Consider the following 16811-nt stretch of genomic DNA (forward strand, 5'->3'; position numbering starts at 1 on the left):
AACGCCACTGTGACGTCATATTGATAACAAGTCGCTTGTGGCCCTTGCCCCACCACCCGATATTATCACGAGCCGCCACTGTGGTAACCCTACCCTAGCTTAGTGCATTTGCTAATCCATTTGGAAGGGTCCGATTATAACCTCGGTAAGGCTCGTATTTCTGCTTAGAAACACTTCGTTACAGATTGCTATGGATAGTACCGCCATAGTGTCCTGAATGTTGTGGACACAGCGAGATTGAACGGATCACTGCATTTAGCCTTCGTCATACTTGCCATTTGACCAGAGGAACTTTTGAGGCTATTTCTAACCGGTTTGCCGAGCGCTAAATTTGATAAACGGGTTTCAATGGAAAAGTGCTGCTGTATATATTGTGAAAATATAAATTGTATGCTGCCCATGGCCCTGGAACCCCCCAGAATCAGCCTCGAATTTCGCATTGCGATAGAGTCTGACTTGTGACGTAGCAATTCTGTCTGTCAAAACGAGACTGCAGGTCCGAACAAAGATTCAGATAGCATTGTTGCGTCACAAAGCTAAACCTCATCACAATGCGGAATTCGAGGCTGATTTGGGGGTGTTCGACTGAGTTTCATTGTCAAACCAGTTCCTAATACAGCCCTCCGTGCCTACTTTAAACACAACAAACACCAATACAACCAAACAACATATATTGACACCAATACCATGATTGCGCTATAGGATAGGCTAAAATGAATGGATGAAAGGCTAGAAATGAATGAGGGACACACGCACTGGCGCCGGCAGTTCTGCTGGAGGTCAGCGATCCATGCATCAATCCCGTGAATATATCACACCAAATGTTGCCTCGTGTACTCCCATATGGCGATCGCACCACTGACATGTACGTTCAAAGACCTAACGATGCCCTTTTGTGGTATCTGTAAGCAAACGTCCATAACTTTCAAAATCCCGAGAGGAATTCCTTCTTTTTCATTTCCAAGTACAAGAACGCATTTTCGAGGGAACCTGCAAACATGGTTTGGGTCAATTCGTGCGACTGAATCAACTAAAATTCGTGGGACTAAAAGCAACCTCCTAATCGCAGCGACATGGACCCTGTTAGAAGTTGAAGTTTGAATACATTTTGGCTGCAGTCATTTCTCTAAGAAAGGCGCAGTATTCAAACTGTAGCTAAAATCTATCCGTCGTACCTGAACGCCGACATGCAAACGCTTTGAGCAGTTTGCTCCACCCCCACCAAAGTGTATCCACGATCTCTCATTTTCGAAAGATAATCCTCCAGCGCCCACGGCTTGATTTCTTTCATCGGAAGCCACTGGTGGGCAGTCACCGACAGCGACTGATAAACTTTATCAGCAGTGCAGGCAGACGATTGGACCACCATAGCTTCAGCGCCTGAAGTACATGATTTCTCAATACTGTTCCATTTTTCAACGTGCAATGCACCTGACATTTGGAATTGGTGTGAGAAGTCTATATTCAGATTCAAAGCACAAGTAACTATTTAATTAACCACCGTGTTACTTCTATTATATTCATGGTTGTAACCGAGTCACAAGTCAATCTCACTTTTACAATTTTGACTCGAGTCAAGTCGAGTCATTTTTAACTTACCACCGAGTCAAGTCCGGTCCAAGTCAGCGAGAAGAGAGCCGAGTCCGAGTCCAAATCATTGTCTTGACTGCTCAGTTTTCAGTTAAAGCCTTGTAAACTCACTTTTCGTAACTCTGTTTGGTGAGATCGAATGGTTCGCATTTATAATATACTAATTTTCCTCACTTGTGGTAGTTTCTTCTCGCATTTTCGAGTACCAGCACCAATAGACGAAATCCCAATAATGTAGTTACTTGACTATTCCTCGAAATTACAATGAAATGTCGGTCTTTGCCGACTGAGTCCCGAGTCATGCGCAATGACTCGAGTCGAGTCATTTCCGTATTTTGAGAAAATGACTCGAGTCAAATCGAGTCATCAGAAAATCGTGACTCGAGTCATTACAACCCTGATTATATTTACATCATTTCATAATTACAATTACCGATTACTGTATATTGCAGTTTAAAATCCCATCATTTTATTATTTCTTAAGGTTGGTGTTTAAAATTTCAAAGGGAGCCACGGTGTAAATAAGGTGCGGAGACTCTGCCGCAGACAGCAGGGATATCATCGACATACGAAAGGGATCTCTTAATGCAACAATCACAGCGACATACAGCCATGAGAAATAGATTCTAACCGAAAATTTCGCATGTTCTCGTCAATCCGCCGAGGTTGGAAGATTTATCGATCAGCGAAGCAACCAAAATCAGCCCGGGCGGACGCACAGCCTAAAAATTGCATAAATAAATGAAAGAAATTTAAAAAAAAATGATATCAAAGAGAAACTGCACCTCATCGGTCTGCAAGGCGGACTCTGCCAAATCCAGCCAAGGCATGATCTTTTTCTGCACGTTGTCACATGCAGGATTTACATCGGCGTCTCCCCCAAAATTTTTACGGTAGCGCTGCGACTGATCCACACTGTGTTCTGCAGTTGACTTTGGCTCTTGCGGGATCCATTTCGTAGGTCCCCTTTTTCGGAGACATTCGTCACGATTCCACAAAGATAACCTAAATGCAACAGAGGTAAAAAAAAATCCTGTGGGGCCTAAAGAAGTAATATCTTACCCCGTCTTGAACAGGGCAGACGTAGCCATGCTAACGGAAGCGGCTGACAAGTCATTGGTATTCGGATGATATAGCATATTGCGCAGCCTCGGAAGATTGATGTAAATAGTTTCCAGAGAATAATCTCGAACGGGATGAAAGTCAAACAGAAAGAAGTTGTCCTGTAAGGTGGGATCAGGACTAAAACAATTATAACATGACCGGATGAATAAAATATTCTGGACGATATTATTTTCAATGATTCCTTTTCATTAAATTTCTTAACCTTACAGCAATGCTCGGAACACTAAGTTGTAAGGTTTTATACCAATATCACTCGATGTATAAGTAACAGTATGCAAAGAATCAGAAATATCATCAAGACTTGAAGCTGTCAAAACATGGTCATCGATCACAAAATGCTCCATTCATCGTCTTGTAAATGATCTCTTCTACTTGGAAAATGATAAAAATTCCTGGAGGTACACATTGTATAGGCTTACCATACGTCCTCTTTTAAGAGGATTTGTCCTCTTTTTTGACTTTTTTAAAGTGCCCTCGGAGGACGCCCTTTTGTCCTCTTTTTTGAAAATTTAGGTCAGATTTAGAGGAAATCGCGAGTGATATGCCGTAAATTAGCGCAGAAGTGAAGCTCCGGCGGGTATTTCGGAGGGAAAAGTGGTGATTTAAGCTCTGAGCGAAAAGAAGACCTTTTTTTTAGTCATCCACCTGGCAATGTAGAGAGAAAAACGTTATTTTGAGCTCTGAGCGGAAGTGATGACCTTTTTTTTTTTAGTCAACCGATCACGAAGTGGGAAAAATTTGCCGGATTTTGAGAATTCTTCTCCAGTTTTGCATGTCTGAAATTTCTGAAAAAGTGTCGTCTTTTTACATTTCCAAAATATGGTAAGCCTAACATTGTATGGTTTCATTCATTTACTGCCTTGACTCGAAATTAAATTCAATGATCGGAAGTGAGTTCCACTTCTACATTAAATCGAGCATACAAATGAACTAATGTTATTACTGTGCACCAATGCCCCAGTAACACTAAATGAACCATAGATGTTAAGATATCGTAATAGCAATATCCACAAATAAGTTGGTAAACGGTCACTAATCGCGGCTTGGCAGCGTCGGCATTTCTGATGAAAATGATTGCAATGCGCTTGGAGTGAGTCGTATAGTAGCAAGTCATTTTCTGATATATTATTCATTAATATGGGGTCTTGATCCCTATTTGTAAGTAGACCAAAATCCTCAAGTATTTAGCCTCGTCTCAAATCTCTGCTTAGCCACCACTAGGACGTTAATACTAGAGGTCGACCGATGTTGATTTTCGCACGCAGATACCGATAACGATTATTATCGACACAATCGCTAGGCCGATAACCGATATCATAGGCCGATATTAATATAGAAGGAGCAGATAACAATTTCACCAAAAACATTATGTATTAGGCAAGATGGTACTTGTACATGCCACAGAAAGCTAAATAACAAACGAGAAAACTGATATTAAAATGAATTATTGCTTAATTGTGCACATTGATTGAAATTTGGGACAACTAAACAAGCAAAACGTGATACAGAATTGCAGACCAGTCCAGTAGAGGTAGATTGTAATGCAGGAAGCATAGTTTGTCTGCATGCTAACCCAGTTAAACCCGTCCTGCAAGGGTAAATCTGTCACGCATCGGCGTCGATTTCTTCAGATTGAAAACACGCAGCATTGAATTTCCAATATTTTTAATTTTTTTTTGATATATAAAATATCGGCCGCGATACTGGCTTCATAGGTCGATATCGATAATTGATAAGGATCCAAATATCGGCCTCGATAATCAGCCAGGTCGATAATCGGTTGACCTCTAGTTAATACTCTTTGAAGGCTGTTGTTCGAAGTTGAATTAAATGAGAAGTACTTAAAAAGTTGTTAATCTTAATCTAATGAATAAGTGATGAAATTGGGACATATGAATTACCTTCATTTTGTCCCAATTCTTCCCCACATTGCCTGTAGCGCCATCGGCGAACAACATACACGATGCCAGAGCTGGGTATTTTTCCGTCAAAACATGAATCTTCCCTAAATGGATGAGGTATCAATGATACAGTAAATTCCACCATCACAGTGCCAATCGCCAAACCTCCGTTCTCGAAATGAATCTGGATACGCAGTATCACCGCGAGTGCGTACAGGCGAATAGAAAATTGCTGACACATGCACCACGGCCAGCAAATATCCAGAAGTCTCAGGAAATAGTCGTCCTGGAAAACATAAGGGCTGGAGAGAAGAGCAAAACTTCACAAAACAGATGCTGCTCACTTGTAAATTTGCAGGTTTCGACAGCCCGACAAATAGCGCAGTGGTGAGATATGAGCATATGGCGGAGAATTTTGCCCCGCCACTCGCTTCGGCAACACCGCAAGTCAATTGCTCCATCAGCAACGCCTCGCCATGTCGTAGTCTGAAAGAAATTTCGAATTTTCACAACAAACCCTTATTCAACTGATGGCTTGTTGATGATCACCGCCACCGAAATACAATTACAGGCGTATTCCAATGCGTTATAGCTAGAGCTGGAACAATGGTTTGAGTCAGACATTTTCAGTCAATTTTTTCGAGTAATGGATTTATACACTTCTTGTGACTAGGAATGATTTTCAAGGAAAATTATTGCAATTGAATAGTATATTCACATTGAAATAAACCCGAGTATTTTTGACTAACTATTTAATTTTATAGTGAAGCACTGTACCTTCCAGAAGCTCTTAAAACTGATCGTCTGGATGATTCCTTCTTATCGTAGAATAAAAAAAAACATGGCAAAAGGGTTACCATTTCTGGGAAGTAGTGATCAACCACGGTCAAGTCATAGTTATGGTAGCTTAGACACATACGACATTATGTATGATCAAGTTGAACTGACATTACCTTATTTGTGGTCGAACATAAGGCAGGCTGCATATCTCAGTTTTTCAAATTCCCGGTCTGTATGACATTATGTTTTAATCTTATAATGAACCACACCCAAAAATTGGTTAAAATTTGAATCAAATCACACAGGTACTTGATTACGCCCATCCCTAATTACAACGAAAATCAATGACAAGAAGAACAAAAGTATAATTTAGATCTACAGATTCTGTTCAACATCAAACCAGTTTGAAAAGCAACGAATAACCAACTACGAATAGACTACAAATTAGAGATTGACAAAGTCAGAGATAAATAAAAGACAGATTGTTGTCGATGCATATTGCATATCTGTCATCCAGTGAAAATAAAAACTGAACAATCGTCCTTCAACCGTATATTCAATTGGGAAATAAATTAACGTGAGGACTAGGGTTGTCCAAAATTTGGAAAATCTCAAAAATGTTGGGTATCAATGTCTTATTCTATAGATTAGTGATAAAAAACAGCAATGAGCCTGGAATACGCTCACAGGAAGGTCGTTAAGATTTGTCGCAAAGCGTTTGAAAGTAGCGACCGACGAGTGGGCGTGTCAGCGGCCATAGAACGGCCACAAGACTAGTAATCACGAAATCGCGACTCTCGATTGGCTAATCGGCTATGCTTCAATGATCACGACGGTGGTGGCTTGCTGATTAGTTGTTAAAGAGTGTGTTAACAGCGGTGATTCCGTAAGCGCATTGTAGGTTGGTTGGCAGATAATGATTTAAGATGAGTTCAGAACATGTTGAGTTACTAAAAACATGATGATGAACAAGCAACAGCTGCTTCACACAAACTTAGAGCATGACTGGCTTACTGTGAGAGAAACGGCCTCAGCCTACGTGTCTGTTTTGACCGAGGGAAAGCAAAGAACCGGCGGAGAAATATTGCAAAGGCACTTATATGCAAGTGGTGATCGAATTTCTTGTTTCAGAAAGGATGTATCATCATTAAATACAAATATAAAGCTTGATGACAGTACTTTGTCTGATCTTATTAGGATCCAGTCCTGGTATATAATTGAAGTCTAGAATGCTCCAAGGATTGGCTGAATAAGCCGTTTATGCTGGGGACTTATTAGACTCTTGCAGCAAAATGAATTCACTCTTAAAGTGCTGTCAAAGTCGTCAATGATGCCGCACAAAGCGTTGAAAAGGTAAGCACAGACTATGCTGGCATGACAATTAAAAATACAGTTTGCTTGTTTAGTTTAGCCTTAGAGAATTGCAAGCATGACAGTGACGAAACAGCGAATTATTGTGCACTTTTAGAACTAAATATAAATCCGACAAATACCTAGTTATGGTTGCAATTACGTCAGTGCTCCTACTTTTCTGGGCGTAAGTAAAGAATATTAGTCATCGCAAACTGGTGCAGCACACCATATGTGAGATGATTGCACACAAAATCTTATCTGCTCAGAAGATGTTATATGGGCCGACCAGATAGCTTATATATTGAAACCCTGAATAAATGTAACCATCGAACCGCTGTAATTGCATTTTAAGCTCATTTACTTCCATGTCTGGTTTGATTCCAGCATTTGTAGCGGTCATACCAGCATAGTCTGTGCTTACCATTACACCTCCTTCTACGGCACCATTGACGACTTTGACAGCACTTACGAGTGAATTCATTTTGCTGTAAGAGTCTAATAAGTACCCAGCATAAACGGATGATTCAGCCAATCCTAAGAGCATTCAAGACTTTAGTTATATGGCACGGCTGGAGCCTAATAAGATCAGACAAAGTAGTGTCATTGTTAAGCTTTATATTTGTATTCAATGATGATGCATTCCTTCTGAAACAAGAAATTCGTTCGCCACTTGCATAAGCGTCTTTGCAATATTTATCCGCGTGTTCTGCGCTTTCCCTAGGTCAAAACAGACATGTGGGCTACTGCGGTTTCCTTCACAATAAGCCAGTCATGCTTCAAGTTTATGTGAATCAGCTGTTGTTTTTTCATCAACATGTATTTAGTAACTCAACATGTCCTGAACTAATCTTAAATCATTATCTGGGAACCAACCTACAATGCGCTTACAGAATCACCGCCGTTAGCAAACTCTTTTAACAACTAATCAGCAAGCCACCACCGTCGTGATCATTGAAGCATAGCCGATTAGCCAATCGAGAGTCGCGATTTCGTGATTACTAGTCTTGTGGTCGTTCTATGGTCGCTGGCACGCCCACTCGTCGGTCGCTACTTTCAAACGCTTTGCGACAAATCTTAACGACCTTCCTGTGAGCGTATTTCAGGCTCATTACTGTTTTTTATCAATAATCTATAGAATAAGACATTGATACCCAACATTCGCGAGATTTTCCAAATTTTGGACAACCCTAGTGAGGACACAACAACAGATTGCAGTCCTTTATCAGTGTGCCGTTGTAGTTACCTACCCTGAGATAGTGCTGGCTAAAATCCACTCCATCAGGTATCTGACAGACGGTTGAGCGTCGTTTTGAAGTTGTCTCATTATATGTTCGACGATGAGACCGTAATCTTCCGAGCCAGACACGAACGGTAACAAAGCTAATATCGCTTGATAAATACCGGTCTTCACATGATGCTGAAGCGACCCGTGGTGATAGCGAGACTTTTTCTGCAGTCGATAAACCAATGCTAAACTGTCTGAGTGATATCCCCGCGCATGACGTTCAACATACCAAAGTGAGTTCAATATCAAAATTCATCAATTGCTTGAAAACGGATGTGACGAAAGCGCAATCGGAAGGCGACTCGGGGTCCAGTTGAAGTAGAAGCGAAAGGGCCGATATTCGAATATAATGATACGAAAGGCTGGCCGAATTACCTAGAAAATTGAGCAACAGTAAAGACATTTGACTGGCTACAGTTACCAATCAACTTGGCACTTGGTGAATTTGGCATTAGAAATGCAATATCTGATATTATGATGAGTGTGGAGCATGAATCTTCTATAAATAAATTCGAAAATGAATGTATTCGGTTTGGAGTAGGGCCACGTTAGGATCACGATTAGGGACGGCCAAGTTACCAAGTACTAATTTCACCGCATGTTGGATTCATTGGTAACAGCTAAATCAGAGGTTCTCAACCGGGGGTCCGCGAAGCAATTTCAGGGGGTCCGCAAGACCTCTAAATTGGCAAAATGATTGATGACCCAATTTTTAGTTTTTTTAAATTAGGAAAGCATAAGGCAGTTTTCCTCCACAACTGCTAAAACTTCTTAGCCACAACATCAGAATAATCATCTGACATGAAATATCCTACTGTGAAAATTCATTTTAATTTCGAAATTGCCAATAACCTACTGTTACAAACATTGCTGTTTAGAGACGTATTGTTCGGGTTTGTGGAACAAATAAAGATAGGGAGAGAGTATGTTTGAAAAGTGTTTTAGGAACACCCATCCGACATTTATCACTCGCCCCATTCAGCTTGCAAAATCAAAAGATTCGTTTTTGTGACCGTTGGAATAACCTATGTTGCTATAGCGGGTCGCTATGCCAGCTAGAAGTTGCAACGATTTCAATAGGAAATCCAACTGAGTAGATTAGTTTGTGAAGTAATTTTTAGGTAAAAGCCCCCTGAACACTAAAGTAAGCGACTCCCATAGGCTACCTGAACGAACTTACCTTGGTTATCGACGCTCTCTGAAGAAGCCAAACTCAAAGCATGCTGCAAAGCGTGGTCTTCTTTTTTCGGAACATGTCCAAAAGTCAGACATCGCAATATGAAATCCAAATGGATTTTCAGACAATCAGCACTTGCTGACGATGACTTCTTCGGATCTTGAATCCCGGAAGGCGTGTTATCAGAATTTATACTTGTCTTCATCCAAGTGTTGATGCAAACTTCACACAGATACCGCAAAATGTTAGGCTTGAGCGTCGCTGCATCGGCTATGTTCGACAATAGCTCGATGACTTTTTCTTGAATCTTCTGCGGCGCCGTTCGAGACAAAGTTGAGGCTTGAAAAGCTGTTGACACAAACGATTTGTAAGCTGGCCAAAAGGAAGGTGATTGCGACAACGTCGACACCGCTTTCCAAGACAATTCCAAGCACTCGCAGATCCAATCCTCATTCTCTTCATGATTCTCGCTATTCTGGAAAGTATCATTTGAAGATCGCAATAAAGGTGGTGCAAATTCAACACATACGCAATATTCATGGATGTTAACGGTGCTTGTCATCCAATTAATGATGTAAAAACTGAACACAAACCCAGCAACTCTGACACCTACAGATCGTTCAATATCATACAACATTGGTGATTTGTTTAAACTATACACAAATACACCAAATCTGAAACATAACCAATCCTGAAAAAACAATTACCAAATTTTCCCCAAAAACAAAGGATGAACCATGAAAACCATCTTCGACAAAGATTTTTTTCAGGAAATAAGGAAAAAACCTGGGTAGTTTTACATGTCTGTATGCTTACTTGTGATATAACTTTTGAACTATGAAATCCTTTTTTGCTCAAGTTTACTTACCAAATTCCGAAACACCTGCCCATATCTATCATGTAGTGTCATATTAAAAAAGACTTACATGACATATTACAGTTCCAAGTGCAGTAAAATACTGTGGTATGTTAGTTTCTGTCACAGTGTCCAAGCAACTCAAGAAGCTCTTGAATAATTTTTGATGAAGTAGGTTGTGGACAGCCGCGTCCAAACGCAAGACAAATGGAATGCACGACCACTGATGGAGCGAATACTCCACGACAACATCTCTCATCTCTACGTCACGACGTAATTTGTCAGAGACCCTGTCAGTGCAGAGGTCAAAATGTTTTGAGATCTCTGGAAATTGGAAAAGATATATGTCCCGAAGGGAAAGTATAGACGCAGAATAAAGGTTTGGACACGTACCTTGAATTTCTGATAAAAAACGTACATCCAATGTGGTATTCAATTCCATTGCCAACAGACATAGATAATGGAGAACCGAGAAGCAACTAACAGATATCTTCAAATCCCGCACTGTTCTCTAGTAAAATATAACAACTTGAATATTTCCAGTAAACTCACAATCAAATAATTGCAGTACCAGCATAATATGGCCTGCTTGATTTATTAGACAAATGCATAATATTCCACCACAATACTCGCAGTACAAATAGGATGAATGGCAATGCTACTTGTTTGGAATTTGAAGCCTCAAACAATTGGAACAAATGAGACTAAATCCACAATTATGAGCTGCGTCCCATGGATCTATCCTTAAGGGATAGGTTTAGTCATGTCTCCGCTGCAAATCTATGCCATTGACTAACTAACAATACCATCAGACGTGATCCAGATCATGCTATTTAAAAAATGTATTTGATATTTATTGAATTAATGGAGAGGAGCTTGAAAATAGTTAATATCACAGCAGTCAAGTCTTGCTGGCGCATTTCAATTCAATCTGCAATATTATTTGCCTGTTCAAATCAATTCAAATGTTAAAAATCACCCGATTTTTCCTCACCAACTCCAGCGAGTTAACTGAGCCATTAGTATAATGTAGCAAAGCCTAAATGGAGTTTTCAATTGTGCAAACCATGAAGCAGATTGGATTGAGAGTCCTGAGAAGTGTCACCCCATTGCAAAATAGCATACAGCGATGTATAATTTACCACTTGGTGTTTCCCTTGACCTAATGACTATGGTCAACAAAAAAATTACATATCAAATTACCCAATATAAAATGTCATAGATCAAATTAATGGAATACAAGAATAGCTCTACTCATTTTAGCTTGACTATGTCTTCAAACTAACCGAAAAAACAGAGATATCAATGACATTGGCACTTGTAAGCAGATCACATTACCTTTAGCGTCTAGAGAAATACTGAAGCAGCCACTCACTATGTTTCCGTCGCTCCACACTTGACAGAGACTCTGCTTTACGAGAGAAAGCAATGGAAGGAATCCCCGAAAAATACGTTCGCAGCCAAGTTCTTTCGGCATCGTGTCACGTAAAAAGAGAGATAGATGAGACCAAGTTTGAAGATAAAGGCAAACATCTTCGGACTGATCGGGGTTCATTGAGAATCTCATTGCTGCGTAGGATTGAAGGCTGGCTAGAGACTTCCAAACGATGCTGGAAACGGCCGATTTTCCTATTATGATATCATAAGTTTAGCAACATAAACCATCCATTCTTGAATTGCAGTTACCATTTTTGATCGGACGGGCAAGCCACGATGTCACAATGCAATTCAACATGGTAATAGCCCTGCCAACTTTCTCTTTTGGCATATAAAGATGAGTAGATCCTTTTCCGATTATCTCTTCCAACATGGAAATGGTTTGTATCCAGAAGTCTTTTTGTTCAGATTCTGAGAGCAAAGGCATAGCTATTGCTGCAGCATTTCATAGAATTACAGAATATGTTGTTTTCTCAACTGAAATACGATAACGTCTTCAAATAAATTTGAGGTTGGAGTAATCTGACAACCACTATTAGATCGATGTTTCGTCAAGTTGGTATTGTATTTCATTATTTAATAGGATGCAACTAGCAGTGTTTGGTGATTGTATCTTATCATCTGTTAGCCAAACATCGATGTATGTTCCAGTGAGACTTACGAATTACACCACAATTAAAAATTACAGCAATAATACGCCCACCTTTCACAGACTTTTCTGCAATCAACGTAACGATCGCATTGATTTTGGATCTTTTTCGAAGTGAACTCAATGACTCTTCCGAAACTTGATTGCAATACAGCGATATCGCTTCATACACATAGTGCACCAAACCCTGCCATTGCCGGCGCTTCATGTCTTCGAAATATTCAAATTGAGTGCACAACCAACTGAAAATCTAATACAAGAAGGTCTTATTGCAAGTGGTGTAGAAAATCACCAAAACTCACTGCGGAAAATGAAGAGGGGGATGTGTCAGAGAACTCTTTCACATCCGACACGTCTGACATGATATTCAAGGCATGATCCGACTCACATTCACAGCATTTTGTAAACTTCACCATACATTGCAGAAGTAGATCTAGAATGCTGTGTCGCAATCTAACATCCTGTGTCCGTAAGCACTTCAAAATGACAGACCTGGTGAAAAAGCATGGTATATCAAGCCAAAAACAGTCAATAAATAGGCCTAAGTATCGATACATTTGTAGTCACATAAGATTTAGGTTGTATGGGGTATCAGAAAAGCGCCAGCAAACAGCCTGTTTTGCTACTATTTGTATCACTTTTAATGAACACACAGCATAAGGCTACTAACCTCAATTCTTGTAGATCTTCTCCGTCCCAAGCCTGCTGTTCAGATATGCCTCGCAAGCCGTGACAAAAATAGTACAAGGCAATGGATGACCAGTTCACGGTGTTGATGGACCTGAGCAGGTGTTTCAAGAATTTGGAAGGACTGGGGTGGGCTGCAGTGCATTTGCGGAAAAATTCTCCCAATAGTTCAGCCACAGTGGGCAGCTTCCCTTCGCAATACACCGTAGCAGAGTCTCTGCAGTAGAAAATACAGAAATTCTACTGTCGAGTTTGCTTTGGCAACGTTCAATAAAGCTGTGGTGTGTTAGGGCATCAAATAGTGATGGGTGTTATATGATCTAGTAACATGAATCAAGACCCATCTCTCTGCCTGTAATTATACCGATTTTGAATTCAGCAATATCATATAACTTGGATGCAGGAGGGGTTGCCAAGAACAGTATGCCACTGTGAACCGTCATGTTTATGTCACACCTGTTTTTAATGACATAAAACATGTCACTATTGCTCAGTATAAATTTAAATATATATCTTAGAAATATATACTAAATATATTGTATCTTTTGAAGTTTACAGAAATTTCCTTCCAAGCGAATAACAGATTTTTACAAGACAATTGCACATCTGGCGTCATTCTTATACTCGGCTATGTTACCAATTCAATCAAGAAATTGGTACCGGTATGATAAAACCTGATCCTCTCGTGATTTTGAAAATTGAATATACGGAAGTTTCTATATAATACATCTATTTTTGATGTTATTCGATACTCCAAAATATGTCCAGGAGTTATTTGATGCCAACCAATATGCTAGAGTTACAATGCTGTACAGCCGATCAATGAAAATTTTAATTTTGAAAGAAGTCTCTCAGAAATCAACACAAACTAGTAATGTTGAATAGTATATTCATATTGAAATGAACCCGAATATTTTCTTGGAATGATAGAAAAAATAAATCAAGACATCATTATTGAGCTACAAATCAGGATTGTAACTTGTAATTACTAGAGTCATGACTCGACTCAAGTCGAACTCGCGTCGCAATTTTTTGTTAACTCGACTTGAGTCAATCGGTTAACTGACTCAAATCATTGAGTATGACTCAACTCATTCTATGTGACTTATTCCGGTCTCGTATATCAGGACTGATAGCTGAAAACTAGGCCCAGAAACTGTCTCTATCTGTTTGAATAAACATGTTTGGAGTGAGTAAAATTATTATATTATCAATCCAAGGCTTTTGGCTTCGATATCGCCCAAGAGTTTCACAGTTAAGTGAGTTGAACTCGGTATTGAAGAGTAAACACAATAGCTATGACTCGAATCTTAACACTATGACTTGAACTCGACCCGTTGCTCCCTGACTTGGACTTGGTGGTGAATTTTAAAAAAATGACTCGACTTGACACGAGTCAAAACTATAAAGGTCAATATGACTTTTCGACTCGGAACCTTGTGACTTGGTTACAACCCTGCTGCAAATAGACTCATTGTCTAAAGTGCACCAGGTTGGATTACGCTTAACAATAATGACTGCAAACCTACATACCATTAAACCTATTACTATATGGCCAGAGGTTTTCAGAGGTAGTTACAAGTAGAAATGTATGGTTAAGGAGGTAGTTACAATAAGACAGGGCTGTAACCAAGTAACTAGGGTTCCGAGTCACAAGTCAATCTCACCTTTATGGTTTTGACTCGAGTCAAGTCGAGTCATTTTCAATTCAAGTCCGAGTCCAAGTCATTGTGTTCAATGTTTAGTTTTCAGTTCAACACACTTTTTTCAACTCTGCTCGAATGATGTAGAATGGCTCGCATTAATAATTTCGTAGGCTAATATTCCTCAGTCCTAACAGTTTCTAGCCCTATTTTTCAAGTATCAGGTCTGTTAGACGAAATACCAATAATGCAGTGACTTTACTTTTTTTCGAAGTTACAAGGAAATGTCTGTCTTGGCCGTCCTAGTCTCGAGTCATATGACTTGGTTTGGGTCATGCACAATGACTCGAGTCAATGCACAAATTGACTCGAGTCATTACAATATAAAGGTCTAGTGGTGTTTTGAAATGATGAAAATCTTAATAATTAACTGATACTCCAGAAAGTAGCCTACTTTCAAAATGTAGGCTAGATTTGCTAGCAATTGGCTACTGATGGAATAACAAGGTGTTTTTTCACAGCAAAAACAAAATGACGCTACAAATTGGTGCAGTCTCGGAGCACGTATTCGATTGTTGTGATGCGGGATTTATTTCAGACGGTTCTTACGACAATTTCATTAGTATTGGATGCAAACTTCACCTTCCTAAATTTACTTTCTACTTTTCGAAATCCAAATTGCAAAAAGTCAGTACCCAGTAGTTTACCTGAAGAACTATTAAAGTAGAAGTAGTCCAAAACATAAATACTTGAGTGCTTCAAAAAAAGTAGAAGAACATACTTCCTGACAACCTGGGCATATAGCTAGTACGAACTCAGCTTACTTGTAGTCACAAAATAGATTGACATCTTGCAACGCCGACAAGACACCCACGCCACTTCTCTTTTCTAGAATATTCGCTCCCGAAGACTGAGTCAAGAAGGGGCAGGTACGCGGGTCCAATTTCAAACACATCACCAATCCTTCCTTTGAGATGGCTCTAAAATTCACCAATTTAAAACTGGTAAGAGCAGGTAATTCAAATTGCCGTACTTGCTTTCATGCTGCATCATTCGCAGTAACAAAACCGAAACCCACGACGTATGGATAGGACATTGGCTGGAACTTGTTTTCTCGATCATGGTGTTGAATCTTATCAAAACAGGTGCTATAACATGCAGTTGATTCTCCTCAAGTGTCTCAACCGTGAGGATAAACGAATGCCAGAATTCTGCGGAATCTCGTTTGAAATCCTCGGACCAATGAAACAGCGACGTACTGTCAACTTCATCGCTTGTGTTAGTGTCGATTGTCAAGTCATATTCCCGAACCACAAACAAAGCTTGACGCAAGTCGAACAGGGCTTGCTTTCTAACAGGAGCTACCTTGCTTAGCAAACCCTGCTGAATTGCTAACCAAACGTACGAGCCGTTGAGAAAACTTGCAGCATTTTTCCCGATAATATTACTCCAAATCGGATTTCCCTTTTTCGATACGGAGATCTCCATGATAACATCGATCAATTTGAGGCATCGCTGCAGTTGACCGTGACCGACCTGGTCAAAGCGCAGAAATTTATTACTAACCGATTGGCATAGTTCCTCAAAATCACTCCATATTTGCTGGAAGAAGACTTCGTCATTGGACACAAGTAGGAAGCCTTTCAAGAATACGTGAATCAACTGTGGCCCGATAGAACTTTGCATGATGGTGTCATCAGCTGAAGTAATCACTTTGCTCAAATGTAGTATAAGTTCTTTCTGAACCTTCTGTGTTGTGGGGAGATGTAACGGGGATTTAAGAATTTGTTCAACCACAAGTAGGGCATTCTGCATTTTCACTATCTCAAGATCGGAATTATCCCCTGAATTGCTAATAATGGAATCAATGGATTGAATCACCGTTCGTCCTCCTGCTTCTCGGTGGCAATGGAGAACAATTTCAGCAAGAAAGCCGGCAATTGCTCTGTTGGAAGAACTATCAAACAAATTGCCAGTAAGTCTTTCAAATAAAGGAAGCCAAATCTTCCGCGCTTCATCAATGAGTCCTTCATTCTTTGTGCCATCGCCACACTCTGGCAGTCTGATGACGGTTGCTAATATTTGTAATTTCTCGAGGAACACTTCACAATCAATTGGAACATTTGATAGTGCCTCCCGAAGATCAGTCAAAACTTGAATTGATAATTTATGAACTTGTAATCCTTGAGATTTAATTGCAAGTGACAACACTTGCTCAACATTAGACATAACTAATGTAAATCTAAAGAAACTTGGACGTTTTCAGTGACAAATTATGGATAATAGACAGTTACACAAGTAGTGTTTAATAAATCGATGAAATGCTAT

General features: G+C 39.8%; 1 protein-coding gene across 2 annotated transcripts; it reads right to left on the reverse strand.

Moving 5' to 3' along the window:
- Window positions 1-654: 654 nt before the first annotated feature.
- Window positions 655-16716, reverse strand: LOC145451063 (tRNA (guanosine(18)-2'-O)-methyltransferase TARBP1-like). Of its 2 annotated transcripts, none has more exons than XM_080329547.1 (20): window positions 15517-16716; window positions 15308-15463; window positions 12824-13057; window positions 12456-12645; window positions 12208-12403; window positions 11754-11900; window positions 11443-11696; window positions 10461-10578; window positions 10138-10391; window positions 9215-9686; window positions 8264-8409; window positions 7997-8199; window positions 4961-5102; window positions 4782-4902; window positions 4617-4720; window positions 2653-2813; window positions 2376-2595; window positions 2222-2312; window positions 1176-1380; window positions 655-990 (listed from the first exon to the last, which is right to left on the reverse strand). In XM_080329547.1, exons 1-20 carry the CDS (start codon window positions 16710-16712, stop codon window positions 813-815), a joined length of 4788 nt encoding a protein of 1595 aa, XP_080185673.1. In that variant the 5' UTR covers window positions 16713-16716; the 3' UTR covers window positions 655-812. The 2 variants fall into 2 exon arrangements, with proteins under 2 accessions (XP_080185673.1, XP_080185672.1); XM_080329546.1 differs by having other exon boundaries at window positions 11754-11915.
- Between the last annotated feature and the right edge of the window lie 95 nt (window positions 16717-16811).

Source organism: Botryllus schlosseri, chromosome 11, assembly GCF_051294905.1.
Source record: "Botryllus schlosseri isolate E-star chromosome 11, Bs_hap1, whole genome shotgun sequence".
NCBI lineage: Eukaryota > Metazoa > Chordata > Ascidiacea > Stolidobranchia > Styelidae > Botryllus > Botryllus schlosseri.